Source organism: Chenopodium quinoa, unplaced genomic scaffold (genome assembly GCF_001683475.1).
Source record: "Chenopodium quinoa cultivar QQ74 unplaced genomic scaffold, ASM168347v1, whole genome shotgun sequence".
Lineage (NCBI taxonomy): Eukaryota > Viridiplantae > Streptophyta > Magnoliopsida > Caryophyllales > Amaranthaceae > Chenopodium > Chenopodium quinoa.
The window spans coordinates 6235616-6255336 of record NW_018742914.1 but is presented as its reverse complement, the minus strand read 5'-3'; the positions used below and the strand labels follow the sequence as shown (position 1 = coordinate 6255336).

Here is a 19721-nt window from a genome sequence, read left to right as displayed (position 1 = left end):
GCTAGTTTGCTAGCTCATCACTTGGTGGTTTGTCCAAGATAAAACGAACAATTGAGGGCTTGTTTGACATTAATAAAAAAAAATTAAAAAAAAAAGTAGTTTTTCCACTTTTTTTATATCAGTTTTTAAAATTATCATCATTTAATACAATGTGAGTTTGTAAAAAAAAAAAAAAAAAAAAAAAAAAAAAAAAAAAAAAAAAAAAACTACGAGTAAAAACAAGAAACCACTAGTGATGGGGCTAGAAAGACTCGGTCATAGGAACTTAGACTACTTACGCGCTGGGAAACGAAAACTGTCTCGACCGGATCAGGTTAAACGAACCCTTAGTTAATAATTTTGTCCAAGATAAAACCAACCATTCAACCAAAAATTGGCATTGGACTTTTTACTAACCCGCTAATTGAATTAGCATTTACCTTAATTAGAACCGCTAGACGTGATAATATATCTCGATGACGTGATATGTTAATTTATCTTGATGACGCGGACAATAAATCAAGAATTATATTAATAGCCTAAAAGGGGTATAATTATTGAAATTTGAGAGAGCAAGCGTTAAAATCAAACATTTTAACCATAATATTAATAATAGATTAATAGACAATTTAAGGAAATCAAGTATGAATTGACAATGGATTCTCAATATCAGCACGTTTTTGTTGCTTAAATATATAACAATTGTTTTAACCTTTAAAGGACACATTATAACTAATTCTAAGAACAAATTAAATGACTAATTAAGAAGAATCAAATTTGTAATATTTATCGACAGAAAGAAGTACATCCCAAGTGCAACTAAGTCCTTTAGGAATAGTAACAAGATCTCCTGCTCCAAATTCAACATAATCTTCTGTTGTTGACCCTTTTTTGTATACTCTAACTTTGCCTTTCACCATATAACATGTCTCTTCTGCATCAAATTTCAGCTGATACTTTCCCGGCGAAGATGCCCATCTTGTATAAACGATGAACAAAAAGTAATTAGTTGTGCCGAAGTTAAGACAATTTTCTCTCGAGACTGAAACCTAACTTAGGTAAATAAATAAAATAAACAATATCTATCTTAGTGCGTTTAAATGTGGTGACTAGAAACTACAAGCAGAATAACGTGTGATTTTGTCATAAATTTCCGAGAATATATACAAGTACAAAACTTATTTAAAAGAGATGAGATCAAAGGATAAAAGAGACAAAAACTTACTTGGGCCAAGATTTAATGCCTAACTCAGATAATTTTGATTCTGACGGATTTTTTTCAACAATAATTCCAAAGTTTTCTAGGGAATCATCTGATTTGGACTGATTAGCAGCCATAATAAATCCAACTTAGATTAAAGTTTTGATTTTTGTTTGAGAAGAAAGCTTATTTGGTTGAGATAAGATTGAAGAAGAAAGAAGAGGAGTGATGGTGTAAGTGGGTGTAAAAGAGGTGTAATAGTCACACCATTAATATATGCTTGACTTGGTAGTTGTTACATCCTACTTTTGTCCTTTTTCACATGGAGGATTATTAATCTTTGACCATGAATAATAATTTGCACCTAGTTTTTGAACATTGATGAATGATATCGACACGTAAATCAAATTCTAGAATATATTATTGCCCATTTTATAAATATCTATGCCATTTATATTTGGTCAAATCTTGACTATTTAGTGTGTTATTATATAAAAATTAAAAAATTATATAGAAAAAAGGTTTATTATTTCTTTGAATATCAAATCAAATTAGATATCACATGATTCTGAGTTATGACCCTATAATTAAGGGTGACATTATTTCACAATTATGTAATTAATGATAAAGCGTTATAATATGTCCTTTGACCATTCTTATAGTGGAATTGATACTCTACCAAATTACAGGTAATATTTTATGCAGTCTTAAGAGTTGCATATAAGTATTTAATTTACTTCCTTTTTTTTAGTATTAAGTTGAGAATTTATAGACAATTCACTAGTAAATCAGGCGAGTAAATCAGTGTAATAAATATTTATTTATTGACAATTATTTCCATTTTTAGTTTTTTATATACAACTCTAAGAGTTGTATATATATTTTTCCATAATTTAATCATGATAAACAATTTCTAGGCTTGTTTCAAAAAAAAAAAAAAATTCTAGGCCATGAATCCATTTTTAAAAAATTGTACTTTAGCTTTAAAGACATGAAGGACAAATAATGTAAATGAGATTCAATCTTATGTCTTGAAGACCAACACCTTAATCAAATAGGTTTGATGATATCCATATATGCCCTCAATAACAATTATATATGCCATTTATTTATGAAAAATTTGGCATTTACTACCATTAAAAAACATCACTTTAATTTTGCTACCTATCTAAAATTTATTTTATTTTACTACCACCAAGGCACAAAAAAAAAAAGGAAAAAAAAAAGAAAGAAAAAAATTTGCTATCACTTAACGGATTCAGTTAGGGTTTCGTTAGTGACTTAGGCATGTTCTGATTAACTGAACTGAACTATTTATAAGAGAAGGAAATTAAGAACTGAATTGAAATTAAGCTGAAGAGAACATGCCCATAGTGGTCATCTAATAATTTTTTTACCTCGATTTGTGTGTCGAAAATTAATTTGTTAAGGTTTTAGGAGGTCGTTTTAGCCTTAAGTTTTCAAATTGAGCTTAGAATTGACAAAAAAATAACGTAAGTGTCTCGTTTTGTGTATCAAAAAATGTATCGATTTGCGTACAACTATTTTTTTGCCATGAGATTTGCCCAGGTAAGGTTTTATGAGTCATTTTAATTATTATGAGTCTAAATTGAGATTGGAATTGAAACAAATAAAGCAAATGTCTCATTTTGCGTGTCCATTTAGGTCAGTTTTGAAACTCAACAATGTTGATTTAAACATTCATAACGAGGTATTTACATTGAATATTTTTATTATTATTATTTAAACACGCAAATGCCTCGTTGCTTTAATCAACTAAAGCTAGTGATTGACACATATTTATCAATTTTATTTCTCAAAGTTAATATACGTAGTAGGTTGCTTTTATAAAACACACTTAATTCAACAACTAAAATTTTCTACCGGAATTTTTGTTAAAAAAATAATAATTGGAATTTAGAAGGAAAAATAAAAAACTGTATTTGAAGTCACGTGCAACGCACACACAATATAAGTAAGCTGATCCCAGTGTCTGCTCTATAATTTCCCGCCTACCTAAAGATTATCACTTCCATTTTTCCCGCTATTCTCCAAAAACCTCAGAAACCCTAAAAAATGGGGCAAAAACACCAACAATCCACCGATTCAACTTCCGATTCCAAGAAGAAACGCCGAGTTGCAATCGCTCCAATCGGTAAGCTTAATCGCATTTCCGTCTCCTTAATTTCCCCTCTTTTTTCCGATACCATTTTTTTTTGGTAATTTTTACTAATTTTTTCTCTATTTTTTTTTTTATTCAAGATACTGGCGTTGAAGCAAATGAGTGCATTCAAATCTACATGGGTATGTTTAATTTGTCTCCTTTTTGATAAATTTAGCTCCTTTTTAATTTTTTTGAACTGGGTTTTTCAGTCAATTTTATGGAAATAAATTGTGCGAGGAGTTGAGTGGAACTGTAATACGGCTGCTACAGTGGCTTGAAATTGAGTTATTTTGACGAATTTTAAGGAATTAGTTGTGTTATTTACCTAGTTAGGGCTTGGAATTGTGTTTTTGCTTATGAGTAATTTTAGGCTTTGGAGGTTTTTTTAGGGTTTTAGAGAACAGTGTCTGTTAGTTACGGGTAATCTTCCTGATATCTTTACGCCATTGTGATGTGTTAGTCACTTTTAAGGAGTGTTGGAGTGAAATGAGAAGTTATCGTCTAATTTGTGGGCGTACCCCTTAGGTCGGAACTTTTGACTGAGAAAGAGGGTTGGATATGCACTCTGATCTTCATTGTTGGGCTTTCGTATCAACAGTTGATGATAAGAGAGACTCTATGATGTGTATTCTACAATCTAATCTAATATTATATAACTAATATATAAAGCTAAACTTTTAGCCAGGCGACGATGTAGTGACACTTGGCGTTCTAACTTTTCGTCAAGTGTCGTGCCACGTAGGATAGAGTTATATAAAATTCAATTTGTAGGATAAAAAAGTTAGTTTAGAATTTTATTTCAATTAGATTTGGATAGAATTTTAGGATAAAATTGTTAATTTAGAGTTTTATTTTTGATAAAGTACCAATATTTTTATCATAGAATTTTATTTTTTAATAAAGTACAAATTGAATTATAATTTTATTGAAAAAATAATTAGATTATAACTCATAAATTATCATATAAATTTATTTTTTGTATCATAATATTTTTCTGGAGCGAAGGAATTAGTTCAAAATGTACCACATCCATTGTTTATAATATATTCTAATCAATTAAAATAATATACTTCACAATCTAATATAATTTTAATACTGCCTCTAAATCAGGTCGGGTTACGAATCGTTTTAGGCATGGTCATTATTTCAGGTTACGGATCAAGAAATATTTTTCACCAATATTATTATTATTAGTCATTGCATGTCTACAAGTTTAAATCGCCACAAAAACACATCAATTCCTGACTAATTTTGTATTAATAATATGTTTTAAAATTTGACATATAAATTAAAAATATATCTTAAAATTCAAAAAACAACTCGGGCATCGCACGGGCACAAAACTAGTATATATATAAAGAGGAGTTTTTTTAGAGCGCCATGTAGGATTTTTATTTTTAAAAAATTATTAGAGCGCTACATATGATTAATATTTTTAAAACGCTACAATAGGATTATGCCATCTAAATTTAGTTAACGTGCCACGTAAGATTATAAATTATAGTTATATCCAATAAATAATTCAAGTGCCACATAAGCATAATTAACCAATGAGATTTTAATGGTTACATTAATTAAATACGAAATATTATCTTTTGAGATTAGGAATTTTATCTAATATTTTAAAACAAATACGGAGAAAATGATATATTACGTACAACTAAAAAAATAACAAATGTAATCACATAAATATAAAAAATATTTTTTAGAAAAAAATAGATCGACCCGTGCATCGCACGGGCTTCATCTAGTTGCCTATTATTTGGGACTAGTTGGTGGACCTAAGCCTCGTGGTTATAGCCTCCAGAAACTTGAACTATTTACTTTGCTTTTAGGCTAGGGATTTTAAATCTCCGTCTCCGTATATGTACTTGGTTTCATATTAGAGATAAGTCTTAGTTAAAAAACTTATTGAGTCTGAGTACACAATTTTTATCAATTGTGGGAGTGAAATCAGCACTTTTATGGCCTATGGCTATCGTACCAAAATAATTATAGTGACAATTGCTTGATCATGCTACTAATAAGAACTGATTTAAATAACTCAAAAAGATATTTCAGACTTGAGAAATCAAAAGCACATTTGATTGTGTAGGCTGCTACCAAAATGACACGAGGCTAAAAAAAGAGAGTGCCAACTCTATTTAGAAGAATGTTGAGTGTTTTTAGATGTGACTTAGCTTGTATTGTATGGTTATCTCTGTTTTTTTCTTCTTCTTTGTATTTGTATGGGCTGAAATGTTGTCTGGAGAATGCGTATTTTAAAACTTCCTGAATGGATTTTGGCTCATATGCATACTTATTAAAGAAGTCAAAAGGTTGACCAAATCTTTCTTTCTAATTTTTACAAACTATTCTGTCACTCTAAGTGTTAATGATATGAACAGATTGATTGTGTCTTCTTGTTCCATTATGCCCTTTGCTCTAGATTCCCTATTTTTGCTCTCAAGATTACAAAATTTTAAAAATGTCAGACATGGGTGCTGGTTTCCTATGCCTTTCACCTAGATGGGTAAATTGTAATTGTCTTCCTCCTTTTTTTGAGTAGGGAACATCCACATATCTTAAATCTAACTAGATCCAAACTCCTTTAGTAAGAAGAGCTTGCCATATCTCTTTATTTATGCAAATTAACTTATTTAAAAATTAGATTTGGAAGGCATGACTTTTAGAAGATGCTATTTTTAATTTACAGTGATTTTCCTCTTCTCTTGTATATGCCCTTAATCTATTGAAGTTTTTATCTGCAAATCGAATACATTGGAATCAATCTGTAGACTGCTTTTACCCTGATGAAAAGGGTTTGGAAAAGGAGTTCAATTTTCTTCCTTTCCCCCTTCTACTTAGGCTCTCTGTGCCTCTTTTGTCCTTTTTAAATGAGTGATATTTTCACTGACTGTTTACTAGTATGCTTTAATAACTGTTGTATAATTGGTTGACCTTTCTTATGCTTCTTCATTTAGGTGCCAATCTCTCTTATGCCCTTTAGTTAGCTTTACATACTATGTCTTCCTAAGTGAATTAGATTCTTTTGATACTTTTGTCTTACATATAGGCATATAGCACAACTAGGTGTAAAGTAGTCAACTTGAGGCCTCTTTTCTGGTTTTGCAGAAAGGGTCACATGTAATATAGTCGTAGAGTGTGTAAAGAGGAGTGTAGAAAGAATGATTGGAAGACTTTTGTTAATGATATTCACTGGAGTTTTGTACAGAGTTTAACTGGATCTCTTTCTTTCTGTAATAAAGAAGAATCTATTGATAAATTTCAGAAGCACTTTAGCTTATTTTTTATTTGGAAGAATGCCTTAGTTACATTACTTGTTTAACCCTAAATTTAAAACCAGATTCACTGGATATGTATGTACTGACTATTATCTTTTAAAGATTGGAGATTTGGAGCATGATAGGTCATTATTCAAAAAGCAAATCATATACCCTTTATATTTTCGACTATAGCTGTATCTTAGTTTTGATTAGGAAATGGAAGCAATAAGAGAACAAACTTCTAGAATGTTAGGCCAGAAATAAGTCTGCAAATGAGGAATCCTCAGACGTAAAAATTGCCAAGTATTTCAATTGTCTAACTAAAAACATATTGTCAACAACCGTCTTTGCCTGCAGTTTCTTTGGAAAACTTTGATGAAATCACAGCTGTGATTACTTACATTTATTGTATCTTCATTATCACTCACTGAAAGAATGAGATTTTGAAAAACTAATGAGAAGCTGGGCTACTGTAATTTAACAAAGCTTTGGAACTTTTCATCATATTTAACTGGATATTTTGATGTACTATGTTGGACTATAAAAAGTTTAAAACACCAATTAGTTATTAATGGTGAGATTGGTTACATTTTTAGAATTTGGGACTTTTTATTATGAATACGTACACTCTCTTATTCAGGACTTGTGAGTCTATGACATGCTTTGATTGAACTGGCTGTTTCCTTTATTTTGTGAAATCTAGTTGGCAGCAAAGACGAGGCAGAAGCTGGGACTGGCTATCAGATTGATCCGCTTGATCTGAATCACTTTTTTGATGATGATGGGAAAATTTATGGCTACCAAGGTTTAAAGGTGAGAACTTTTAACCTTCACTTTGTTTAGCATTATTGGCAATGTTTTGCATTTTTTCTGATAAATTTTTGTACAACCTTTTATTGCAGATTACAATTTGGGTTAGCAGTGTGTCATTTCATGTGTATACAGATATCACTTTTGAGAGCTCATCTGATGTAAGTCCTGTAAAATCTTTTTAGTTAAACTAGGCTTTGAAACTCTTTTGTTGTAGCACATGTGAAATTTTATACTCTCTTATGTATCTTGGTTTGCTGTTTCTTTGCTCATAGAGAGGGAAAGGCATCACAGACCTAAAAGCTGCTCTTCAGGTATTATTCACTGTATTTATTGAGAAGCAAATAATAAGCAATGGCACTTTGTAACTATTTGGTTTAATAAGTTGATTTTTTTTCACAGGATATGTTTGCTGAAAATATTGTTGAGAAAAAGGATGACTTTTTTCAAACTTTCACAACAGAAAAGCATTACATCAGGTATCTATTAAGCAGCACTATTCATTTGCGTTGAAATATGGAAATCTTCTCCAAGACTGTTTTCTATTATTTGATTGGCAAATACAGTTATATAATGGTCTATCATCTCATGTTGTTATGATCTCAGTTCAGTTGTCACCAAGGGAGAATTACTGGTTCAAAATGCCGCTGATGGCAATGGTCATTCCCATGCAGATACTACTGATACACAGGTTCTTGATCAAATTTCCCTATGTTTGCATAAAGGATTGGTTTGGTATACTTTTTGCATTTAGCGATTCTCAGCAGAATGTTTTGAACATATAACCATAAATAAGGGCTAGAGTAGTCTCAATGCTGTTCACAATGTATGTGACTTTTTTTCTTTTTTTTTTGTTTTGAAAGGCAATGTATGTGACTAATAAATGGTAAAAGCACAGGGGAGTTGGTAATGTATACTGAGTTTCCAAACTAGGCCTTGGTAGGTAGGACTTCATTTTTACAATGTAACTAGGGTAATTTATCTTAGTATCTTCTTAAAGTTTTTTGGTTTTTTCGTGTAGCTCTCTGTCAACCCCATGTTTGTTTAACACCTATTGGATTCCCCCACTTGTCTCCAGTCAGATCCTATGTCTCGTTGTAGTTGACGTGCATTTCCTTTATCCTGCCCTAACAGCCTTCTCAATGTTATATTAATATAATAATTTACCTTCTCTTAGGTTATTCGCTTTGTCATGGGTGACATGTCTGCTGGGCTTCTTTATAGCCGATTAGTGCCTCTTGTTCTTCTACTTGTCGATGGTAATTTCATCTTTGGTCTTGTTTTGCTGTCTTTGTGAATTTTATTGATTCGTTTTCTTTTGTTGGAGTATAATCTGTTATGTTTGTATGGGCAACAGGTAGCAATCCTATTGATGTTACTGATTCATGTTGGGAGATGTATGTCATTGTTCAGAAGATAGCTGACCCAGAGGGAGACCAGAGTAGATTGCTAGGTTTTGCAGCTGCTTATCGTTTTTACCATTACCCTGATACTTTACGGCTTCGACTTAGTCAGGTTTCCCTTTAATTTTGTACATCATTAACTGGCTAGACTAACTCAATTCTGCCAATACTGACTCAACGTGTTATATTATTGTCCCAGATACTTGTGTTGCCTCCTTATCAACAGAAAGGGTATGGACGTCGCCTCTTGGAGATACTCAACAATGCTGCTATGTCTGAGAGTGTCTATGACTTGACAGTTGAAGAACCAGTGGATTCCTTACAACGTATTCGGTACTACATCGATGTACCACGCCTGCTCACTTGCAGTGCTGTGCAGTCTGCAGTTGATACTGCTGCTACACATCTTAAAGAAGCCAATTTGTCAAAGAGAACACAGTCTTCTCAGCTCTTTCCACCATTAACAGCTGTTAATGAAGTGAGGAAGAGCTTAAAAATCAATAAGAAGCAATTTTTGAAATGCTGGGAGATTCTTCTGTATATTGCCCTTAATCCAGTTGACAAATACATGGAGAACTACAGGATCTTCATCACAGATCAAGTGAAAGCTAGTGTGATTGGTAAGGATACAGGGACTAAAGGGAAGCAGGTAATCGATACCCCAAATGACTTTGGAGAAGATGCATTTGTTATGTACAAGCCTCAAGATTGTGAAGATGGTCATGTTGACGTTGATGTCCTTGATGAGGATCAAAAGAAACAGCAAGAGCAGCAGCTGCTTCAAATAGTTGATGAGAGGGTAAAAGAGATCCAATTGGTTGCTCAAAAGGTATCAACTACTCAAGCATGAAGGTCTTATGTTCCTAGGTACTAAGTGAGTTTAAGGTGTTTGCTTTCCTCTGATTTAGCAAGACTGGCAGAGACATTTCTTCTTTTGTTCTCTCCTTTCAGTTAGCTGTATGATTGTACTAGATAGTCATTTTCAGTGATGTAGGATAATTGAGTTGTTTTACTTATTTATACTAACATGAGAAGGGAGCATTTGTCTTCCTGCTGAGTCCATTGAGGGGAATTCAGACTTTTAGTGCATGAAAATTACATATGAAGTTGAGTATTTTTAAAATTGAGAAAAATTTTGGGCTCACACTTTGTTCACTTCATTTAACTGGTTCAAATGCTATGCTCTATACACTTTGAGGGGGTTATTTGCCCATCAGTGAGATAAGTAATGGGAAGTAGCATACATTTTGCAGCCCTTATTATTATTACAGGCAGACCAACTCGTGTAGTAGTTAAGATAATTGTAAACATGATCATCTATGGGTAGTTCAACAGTCCAATTTGATACAGGGATGCAAAATAATGCAGTGCTTGTAGAAGGCATCGGTACATTACTCACTAGATCTCAGCAAGAGTTTCCAGACGGATTCAAGCAAAGGCAGAAAACTAGTAACTCAATTAACCGGAGTAGTAATAAATTGAGGGATTTATACCATCAAGTAAAAATTTGCTCCATAGATCATAAGATGCCAAGTCTCATCCACAGGAAAGTGGTGCAATTACTTTTACCAATTCAGAAGTGAATTTTCCCATCCAAGTAATGATAATTGAAGTATGAAAACAGATTAACAGATGTTGAGCAATGATTCAGATATTTAAGTTTGCAATAAAATGGAAGCATTGTAGCAAAAGTATATGGATTAATGATGGATTCAACACCATTTGCAGATGGAGTAAGAATAACTAGAAGCTATGCCGCAATTGATTTTTATTCAGAATATAAGTCATCCATTAGGCCCTTTAATTCTGCATTGAGATCCCTAGTGCCATATAAGATTTATAAACATTTAGGCAACATAACGAAACTAGCAAACATTCATTCTACATCCAAGCCAAACAAATTGCATTCGGAAATTTGGACTGAATCTTGCAAGGTAAAACCATACAAGGTGTTGCTTCTCTTTATGCAGACTACAAGGCTTCCATAGTGCAAAGTAAAAACCTTAACTTCTAACAAGCAGAATGACTAAACTAGCTTCTAGTAAATACATGATCAATGATTGTATTTCTTGGCAATAACATCGTCTTAATACCGAAAAGTATTGTGCCCTTTATTGATTATCTTCATAATAACCATCTCAAAATTCCTCATTATATTAATGACCATAAAATTTTGCATACATGAATGTAAGTATCATACAGAAGGCAATGCCGAAAATCGTGTTTTAAACATCCGGCAAGCAAGTATGAACGAACAAACACAAAGGTATCACAACATAGGAATGATCAATGACAGTCAATCACAAGTTTGATCGATCATATAACCATACTTTCCAATTCCAGTTCAATAACACTTGATATGCACATAACAAACATTCCAATTACCAATTTACTACCATCAAATTCTCATCAAATTGAACAATACATAGCATTAGAATTCTCAATTAACAATCCTAACAACACCAAATTCTAAAAACTGATGATAAATTCGCGGTACCCAGAAACCCTAACCCTAAAATCCAAACAACCCAGAAACCAAAATCACTCAAACTTCTTAACCATAGCAAGATCAGTAAGCATCTTCTCAATAGCTTCATCATCAAGATCCCTTCCTTTATCTTTAAGCGAAGGTACCATAGCAATGGCTTCTTCAACAGTTTCTGGGCAAAGATTACCAAGAACAGCGAGCTCGAATTCGGCTAATTGATGACGACTAAGAATCTCTCTAACCTGTCGAACAGCATCTGGGTTTTTGTATCGACTGAATCGCTTAACATATTGCAGAGATTTCTCGAAAACTTGAGGCATCTGATTCAAGGGATCATCTGAAACTTGCTGTAATTGTTCTAATCTGTGTTCTAGAATCATGGCTACTTCTCCATTCATCAAACACTTTTCTTTGACGAAATCTTCGCCCAATTTAAGCTCTGATGCATTCTCTTCTTCTTCTCCTGACATTGTAGATTTGTGGAAAAAGAGGGAGATTTTCTGGGGTTTGAGAGAGGGAAGAAGATGTTAGATGGGTTTTGCAATTTATAAGGGTAGTGGAGGCTTTTTATTTTTATTTTTATTTTTCTTTTTTTATTTTTATTTATTTATTTTGTAAAGAGTGGAGTTTTTAACTTTATGGAACTGCCCGTCAAAAAAAAAAAAAAAACTTTTTTTGATTTTGGTAATTTTTTTTTGTAGAATTACCCAATTGCTAGATTTGTTTATTTTTTATGTTTATTTTTTTTTTAGGGCACCTAATTGGTAATTTGGTTTTAAGATATTCTTAAGTTTCCGACCAAAGAAAAAAAAAAAAGGATTATTAAGCTAAATTGATTACGAATTTGAGATGAAAAGTTATTATATTCCTTCTGTGTGTTTTTTAAGTGTTCTTTAATTTTTGCACTATTCACGTATTATATTTTACATGCTTGGATAATATACAAAGTCAGATATTTTGGTTGTATTAATGAAACGATTCTACTCCTTAAATCCTTATTATGCAGTTTAGAGAGTGTATAAGTTGGGGTTTTATATGGGAATGACACGCCGTTAACTCCTTATCATTTGTATTGGAGGGCGTAAATCGTTTTAAGATGAGTGGAAGGTTATATGTGACTCACCCACCTAAGTTTCCAAATTATTTTTCCAATTTATTTCCAACAAACCCTTCCTCTTGGGTTTCACCATGCTCCTATTTTGTCATTTTTTTAATATGTTTATTAATAGAGGAGGAAAGTAAAAGTGTAAAACCCCTGAAAACAAAAACAATAGAACACAAATAACTAAAGGCGTGTTTGACATCGTTTTTTGTTTTTTGTTTTATGTTTTTTTTGAAAACTAAAAACTAAAAACAGGAAACAAGAAAAAGGTGTTTTCATTTTTCTGTTGTAAGTTTTCAAAATTATCATGATTTTAATAAGTTTGACTAATTTTTAATTCATTATATGACATATATCATATGATTTTAAAAATCAAAAAACCAAAAAACAGAAAATCACAGTGATGCCAAACAAACCCTAAACAAATATTGACAAAGCTGTCATATGATAAATAAATCTTGTTTATCAAAAAGATTAATCGAGGCTTTCCATAACCCCCCCCCCCCCCAAAAAAAAAAAAAAACAAGGCAGCCCTTTGAGGCTTTGAGACTCGAGTTTTGATTAATTGGATACCAATTAGGGCAAGACAACCCTAAATTTATCATCTACTGATATGTCTATATGAATAATGTGATCAATGTAATAAGTGTGTCAAATGACATTATGACAAGCCACAATGGAATATCAAACTATCAACACAATTTTGATAACCTACAAATTACAATTTAACCCCAATTTATAGAATAAAAAGACAAATATAACCTCTCCTTAAACATCAACGGTTTTTGGAGAAAGAAAGGTCATTTCAAGAGGAATTTTAAAGGGAGGAATGTTAGGCATTTAGAAATGCATAACAAAGGGTATTCATGTAATTATGCATATGTACAAATGAATAAATATTCTGATATCATTGGATGATCAAATGGTACCATTGAATATACAGTGATACTATATGTGCACATAATGATATTATATATGCATTTAGTTGTACTAAATTTATGCATAAATAGTACCACTGAGGATTTAATGGTACTATATAAACTTTCAGTGGAACAATGCATGTGGTCCCCATTACGTGATATAATCCGACTAAGAAATAGGTGTGGTCCGCCTACATGCCTCTCTCTCCTTTTTTCTCTCTTCTTCACCATGTGTTTTTATAATATTTTATTCAATGTTATGCATTAGTAAATGCATAACTTTCCTCCATTTCTAGTTCTCGTCAGTGAGAAGAACTGAAAACTGGCAACCAACCATGGATGCTCTTTTAGCATCTTACGGCGATTCAGACTCAGACTCGGACTCGGACTCGAACTCGAACTCGTCAACACCAGTCTCAATTCCGCCTCAGAATCCGCCGCCGTCGCAATCTCCGTCGCCATCGCCGCTTCCTCCGCCTCCACTATCTCTCCTCACCCCACCAAATTCTCTCCTTGGTAAGCAAAACCCCTCCTTTCTCCCACTCTCTAAACCATTCTATTCTTTCATGTATGCTGCTAATTCAATTTGGGTCGAATTTAAAGTATGCCCACCGACTGTTTGATGTTTTGTTTGCTGTTCTTTTTAAGGTACAATTGATAACTTGCAAACGGGTCAACCCGCAAGGGTTCGGAGCTTTCCCCATGTAGAAGGCAACTATGCTGTACATGTTTACATCCCAGGTACACTCGGTACCTTGCATATGATTCACATTTGTTAATTTTGTGTGTTATATGTATTGATTGATTGGTTGTGAAGTGGTATGTTAAATATTTGATACTACATTGAAACTACTGCTTGAGATTACATGTTTTTATAATTGTGTTGTTGTTGTTGTTTTTATTTATTTATTTATTTATTTTTTTTTTTTTTTTATGTGGGGTTGAAATTTGCTGCATAATTGCTACAGAAGAATGCAAATTTATCCCATAGAATGGTTACCCTGGTTAGGTAATCCAGACCATTTTGGGGGATAAACTTTTATTTTTTATTTTTTATTTTTAATCATGATAATTATTTCTGAGGGGTTGTAAGGGAGTGGATATGATCATTCTTGATTATATTGGGTAAATATTTACAAGTTATTCACTTATTCGTAATTGTGAAGTGGTTGGAGTCTTGGAGATATGATTTATTCTTCGCGGAATATTTGAATAATTGTGTGATGAAGTATGCTGGTTGATTTGATATGTATGTTCGAATTATAAAACAGATGATGAGTTTCTTGGACCATGTAAGGCTAACTTTTTATATCCACGAAATGCAAAAGAGACTTGAGAGCTATGCTGAACATCTGTGTAATAAAATTGGTCACGAAGACATGAAAAGGAAACAATGGAAGGTTCTCCTAGCCCGCTCATTTGCCACCTTACCTAGGCATGATGTATTGCTTATCAAGTATGAGGATATCTTAAATGATAATGGAATTTAGAGCATAATAAAACTTTGTAATGAAGGAAAGGGGTAAGGAGCTATCCCTAAACTTAAGGTTGACCTTCTCTATATCAAAAGAGGATTTATGATTATTATACTAAAAGAGAGGAATTTGAGGTGTTACATATCATTATATCAATATCATATGTATGCTACCTTACCTTTGCTATTTTTGAAAGATCTTTTTAGTCTTAACCTTGTCAGCCTACAATTGCAAAGAGGTGATTTATTTTAGATCTTGAAATTAGTATAACTCTAAGTGGTTACCATAATTACTGCAAAATTCTCATCGTCTTTTCATACTTTTAATGGACATATATGCAACATCTTCAATCAGATAGTTACATGTAGTTGGTTACTGATATGACCATGAAAAGAAAAGCAACCTAATCATGAAGTGTAAACAAATCCAAGTATCCAACACTTCTGAACTCTTGATTAGTTGGAAACTAAGTTCTTGAAATTAATTGAACTCAATTAGAAAATACTCAGTACGTAATGCGAACTTTATGGTTGCCTAAACGAACAAAAAGGTTTGTGCTGTTATTGTTTTGTTTGTACTCCCTCCGTTTCATTTTGTTAGTCCCATATACTATTTTGGGCGTTTCAAAATGATGTACCCATATTGAATATTTCCCAACATTAATTATAAAGTGAATAATTTTCATAATCCATGAACAATTAATCTAATTGGGTGTTTAAAGAATCAAATAATTTTGATTGGTTAATGTATGTGCTAGTGGATTGCTGACATGTCAAATTTTCCAATCAAAATTTATAATAGGCGATTAATTATAGCCAATAACCATAAATAAAACAAGAAAAAACAAAACATTAATTACAAAGTTGCAATCAAATTCCAAATTACTAAGATTCCTCATTTTCTTATTTTAAGTGATTGATTCCAAAGGGGACTAACAAAATGAAACGGAGGGAGTATTAAAAATAACCTTCAAAGTAATGTCTTGGTTTTGTACTTATCTGTTTGTCTTTGTAGTGTGCTAAACTTTCATTCTCTTCTTCCCTTTCTCTTTAGGTCATTAACTCATGTTTTCTCAGACTTTACTTCATGTAGGTTGACCTAGTGTTTGCATTGCTCCCTGTGTTTCCACCTTAGACATATGTCGATGATTCTTAACTGGGTGTATAAAATGGAAAGTATGCTTATGTTACCTGCTTAGACAGTGGTAGATTTCGTAAATTAGTAATTAGGCATAAAATGAGTTATTGCTGTCTGATGTCCTACACTCCTACATGTGAGTCATCTCATTGTTTTTTTTTTTTTTTTTTTTTTTTTTTTTTTTTTAAGTCTGTATCTACTTTTCTTTTTTGATAGTAATTACTGACACTCAATATAGAATAATTTCCTTGTAGTTTTTATACCACAACCAGCAAGGAAAGAGGCTTCCCAGTTCATAAAAAAAGTTTCATCAAGTGTTCCTGGTCTACATGTCATTGATGCTGACATCCCACTCGAAAATATTTTAAATGATGATCAGAAGCTTGAACACATTGCCTTAGGGAGAGAATTTCATATAAGTTTAGGAAGAACTGTCCCTATCAGGGTGCATCAAATAGATTCAATGGTCACCATGCTTCGACAAAAGTTGCAAATTCAGAAACGGTTAGCCTTTTATTTCTTGTTTAGTGTTTTTTCATGCACAATGAGCATACATTATTGTAATTGTCCTCTTGACTTCTTGCGTATTTGCATCTGATTTTTTTGGGTCAGGTATTGGATTGATTTCAATAAATGGGAGGTATTTGTCAATGACGATCATACGCGGGCCTTTCTTTCTTTAGAAGTCACTACAGGAGGTTTGCCAGAGGTAATTTTTAACTTCTGTTTTATATTTTTTTTTAAATGGATGCTTATATCCTGTAACCCAAATACCCAATTCCTCCCTAAAGAATAATGTATGCACAAAATTAGAGAAAGACAGCCAAAAAAAAAGAAAAAAGAAAACAGCAGTTAAAAGTTACCTCTGGCATAACTTTTGTATTCTATTCAGTAATTTGATATTATTTTTGGACAGAGGGCTGAAAGGAAACAAGGAGTGCTCTTTTAGATTACTCTTCCTAGTCTGTGGATTGTTTACTTTCCGTCCTATCTTCCTTTTCTTGTGGGGAGCAGTAGACTATATCTTCATGGAAAATTCATTTTAGAAAGAATCTTCTTGACTGAGGCTCAGGACAGGAAGACTTGGTCAATTGATACTTTGGTTGCTTCTACTGTCATTCTATCTGTTACCACGCGTAGAAGCTCTTAAATTGCAGCATTTCTCATTTTCTTCTTTTGGTTGGATGGTCTAGGTAACGCATGAAAGTATTTATGTGAGTTGTGACTATCTAGTTTTGTTCAATACCTGTGACAAGTTGTAGTTTCAGAGGTCCTACTAGGTTTTGTCTCGTCAGTTGTGTATTTAGTGGTGAGGAATTTCTTTTGTTTTTGCGTTTTAGTATTAGGAGTTACTTTTGGCTGACTTCTTAGTGTTATTTATTGCACTTTATCATTTGCTGCTTTATTGAATGAGTGTTGGACTTTTGGTGTCTAGTTTGGGGAAGCTCAATGCTTGTGAGACATACAGGTCTGGAGGCTTTGCCAGGCGTTTTCTCATGTGTACCTTTTTTTTTTTTTTTATTTATATTAATTTTATTTTCGTTTGTGGTGAAATCAATTGGTTTTGTGTGGTGATGTAATGACTGATGACTTTATCTATGGAAGAGACTTATGCATTTGTTGGGATAAGGTGGGCAGGTCCGCCTATTGTTTAGATGATTTGCAGGGTCATTAATGTGAGTTTTGGGAGGTGTCTACTGTGTAGGGCTAGAATTTTGAGGCATTATGCTTTCTTTGCTGTTTTATGGGTGGTTTGGTTGGAAAGGAATGGAAAGGTGTTCTAAAATTGTTTGTTCAGTCTAGCTGCTTTGTGTTGTTTGTCCAGTCTAGCTGCTTTGTGGGATAGGTATTTATTTTCTTAGCTTCATTTTGGTTCTTGTTCATGGAGCTGTCCGTAATCTAACATGTTATTTAAAGGCTGTTTTGTTCTTTTTGCATGATTTCAGTGGCCTTCTGGCTCCCCTCGTTAGATCCATTTTCATCTATCACTTAATTTTCTTACCTAAAACTAATAATGGTTCAAGGACAATTTCAATGGATATTGGAAAAGCCAGAATCCTGTAGCTGATGATATGAATGAGGATTTTTTCATCTAGTTCAAGTGATGGATTCTAGGATTTGGGAAAGTGCCTATTATGAACTATGCAGAGTTTGTAGCTTTTAGCTTTGATAATCAATTGCTATAAAAGCCTGGTCTGAGATGCTATATGCCAATCTTCTTCTCTTGACAGAGAAATAGGATGCCAGGAAAATTATGAGTTGTGGTTAGAAGTTTGGTGGAGCTACGTATGATGCTTTGGATGTGTGGCCATAAAAGAAAGGATCGGCTGAGGAATGAGATATTAGAAAGAAAAGGGTGAAATCTATTGAAAACAAGATGAGGAGAATCGCCCAGGTGGTTTGGCTATATAAGATGGAGATCAAGTGAGGCTTTGGTAAGGAAGCTTGAAGAGTGGCAAATTGATGGGATCATGAGGGGTAGCGGAAGACCTAAGAAAACTTGGAGGAGGGTGATCGGAAGTGATATGAGCCTTTTGGAGACTGAGAAAATATTGTTGTTGGACAGAGTAGCGTGAAGGGAGGAAATCTTTGCGGAGGACATGTCATGATTATAGATATATATGGAGTACATTTTCTTTTACCTAACTTGTGTTTTGCAAACTATACTTACTTTCCTTTGTTCAGGTTTTCTCTAATTTTTTCCCCTGTTTTTACTGTCATGTTTTTCCTGTCATTATATCTCCCGGACAATAACTAGACCCTTATCTATATGTCTATGTACTTTGTGATTGAAAGTCAAGTTCTTCTGTGCATTGTTTGAGCTGTAAGAAACAAATATGGTGGCTTCAAGTCCTTTCATTCTTGATTTGCAAACAATGAATTAATTATCACAACATTATTGGTTGTTGAGACTAAAATATATTGATGTAATTCAATCGAGGAATTGATCTGTAAACTATTTTCCATTAGCTAGTTGCCTTTTCACATGATAGAGTTAGCGTTGACCTTGTCTTCATTGTTACAGATAACAAAGCAGATTCAAGCTGTTAACGAAGCCTACAGGCTCCACAATCTTCCTGAATTTTACAAGGTTTGACTCAGACAATGTTCATTTTAAGTTTACGAGGACTGATATGTGCAGTCTGAGGCTATTTCTTAATTCATTTTCTTTTGATAAGCTACTGAGGCTGGATACGTATTGCAGGATCCTCGACCTCATATATCATTAACATGGGCGTCTGGTGATACAAGTGATTTACTGCGAAGAGTAGTAGAAGAAGCAAAGAAACATCCTGAAGGCAGGAATTCATTACAGAAACGGGTTTTCACTGCTAAATTCAGTGGTATAGAGTGCAAAATAGGCAGTAAAACCTATAAAATCTGTAAATTGCCAGATGATTGAGAATTTTCGGTCAATTGGATGATCATGGGGCTCACCATAGAGAGTGAATGTTCATAATTTAAAGTTTATATAGAAACCCATGATGTAGGGCCTGTTTAGAAGTGCAGTTTGTTCAACCCCTTTGTTATTATTGCATAGGTACTCAGATACAAGGAATGAAGGAAATGTGGTCTGTCTTCTTGTAAGTTGGATTATTCTTAAACTCTTTTTATTACTCAATCTTAGTAAAATACATAGTAATGTAGTTTAGGAGAATTTGACACAAACTGTTGCTGTACTAAGTAAGAAATGAGATTTTTGCTACCTTTGTTTTCTTTTATTTGCAACAAAAAGGTATTTTATGTGAGACATTAAAAATACTCATATTCCACAT

The 19721-nt window shown here is 33.0% G+C and overlaps 4 protein-coding genes across 4 annotated transcripts; 2 read left to right on the top strand and 2 right to left on the bottom strand.

Moving 5' to 3' along the window:
- Positions 1-624: 624 nt before the first annotated feature.
- Positions 625-1461, bottom strand: LOC110727783. Its single transcript, XM_021907358.1, has 2 exons — positions 1205-1461; positions 625-957 (listed from the first exon to the last, which is right to left on the bottom strand). Exons 1-2 carry the CDS (start codon positions 1315-1317, stop codon positions 741-743), a joined length of 330 nt encoding a protein of 109 aa, XP_021763050.1. The 5' UTR covers positions 1318-1461; the 3' UTR covers positions 625-740.
- Positions 1462-3044: 1583 nt separating this feature from the next.
- LOC110728043 (histone acetyltransferase type B catalytic subunit-like) lies at positions 3045-9965 on the top strand. The gene is made up of 10 exons (XM_021907656.1): positions 3045-3335; positions 3443-3484; positions 7314-7423; positions 7513-7581; positions 7696-7734; positions 7823-7899; positions 8027-8111; positions 8598-8679; positions 8778-8935; positions 9023-9965. The coding sequence occupies exons 1-10, from the start codon at positions 3257-3259 to the stop codon at positions 9671-9673; spliced, it is 1392 nt and encodes a 463-aa protein (XP_021763348.1). The 5' UTR covers positions 3045-3256; the 3' UTR covers positions 9674-9965.
- Positions 9966-11106: 1141 nt separating this feature from the next.
- Positions 11107-11942, bottom strand: LOC110728042 (DNA-directed RNA polymerase II subunit 4-like). Its single transcript, XM_021907655.1, has one exon. The coding sequence runs from the start codon at positions 11779-11781 to the stop codon at positions 11365-11367; it is 417 nt and encodes a 138-aa protein (XP_021763347.1). The 5' UTR covers positions 11782-11942; the 3' UTR covers positions 11107-11364.
- Positions 11943-13526: 1584 nt separating this feature from the next.
- On the top strand, positions 13527-19707 carry LOC110728041 (U6 snRNA phosphodiesterase-like). The gene is made up of 6 exons (XM_021907654.1): positions 13527-13849; positions 13982-14074; positions 16200-16449; positions 16558-16654; positions 18971-19036; positions 19151-19707. Exons 1-6 carry the CDS (start codon positions 13669-13671, stop codon positions 19346-19348), a joined length of 885 nt encoding a protein of 294 aa, XP_021763346.1. The 5' UTR covers positions 13527-13668; the 3' UTR covers positions 19349-19707.
- Positions 19708-19721: the final 14 nt, after the last annotated feature.

What these genes read in the sequence shown, in the direction of transcription:
- LOC110727783 (XM_021907358.1), bottom strand. Translation starts at nt 1,317, where the DNA reads ATGGCTGCTAATCAGTCCAAATCAGATGATTCCCTAGAAAACTTTGGA. An exon ending in GGCATTAAATCTTGGCCCAA is followed by an intron (nt 958 to 1,204) that starts GTAAGTTTTTGT and finishes CGTTTATACAAG; the next exon opens with ATGGGCATCTTCGCCGGGAA.
- LOC110728042 (XM_021907655.1), bottom strand. Translation starts at nt 11,781, where the DNA reads ATGTCAGGAGAAGAAGAAGAGAATGCATCAGAGCTTAAATTGGGCGAA.
- LOC110728041 (XM_021907654.1), top strand. Translation starts at nt 13,669, where the DNA reads ATGGATGCTCTTTTAGCATCTTACGGCGATTCAGACTCAGACTCGGAC. An exon ending in AAGTTGCAAATTCAGAAACG is followed by an intron (nt 16,450 to 16,557) that starts GTTAGCCTTTTA and finishes TTTTTGGGTCAG; the next exon opens with GTATTGGATTGATTTCAATA. An exon ending in CTACAGGAGGTTTGCCAGAG is followed by an intron (nt 16,655 to 18,970) that starts GTAATTTTTAAC and finishes TCATTGTTACAG; the next exon opens with ATAACAAAGCAGATTCAAGC.
- LOC110728043 (XM_021907656.1), top strand. Translation starts at nt 3,257, where the DNA reads ATGGGGCAAAAACACCAACAATCCACCGATTCAACTTCCGATTCCAAG. An exon ending in ACCTAAAAGCTGCTCTTCAG is followed by an intron (nt 7,735 to 7,822) that starts GTATTATTCACT and finishes TTTTTTTCACAG; the next exon opens with GATATGTTTGCTGAAAATAT. An exon ending in TACGGCTTCGACTTAGTCAG is followed by an intron (nt 8,936 to 9,022) that starts GTTTCCCTTTAA and finishes TTATTGTCCCAG; the next exon opens with ATACTTGTGTTGCCTCCTTA.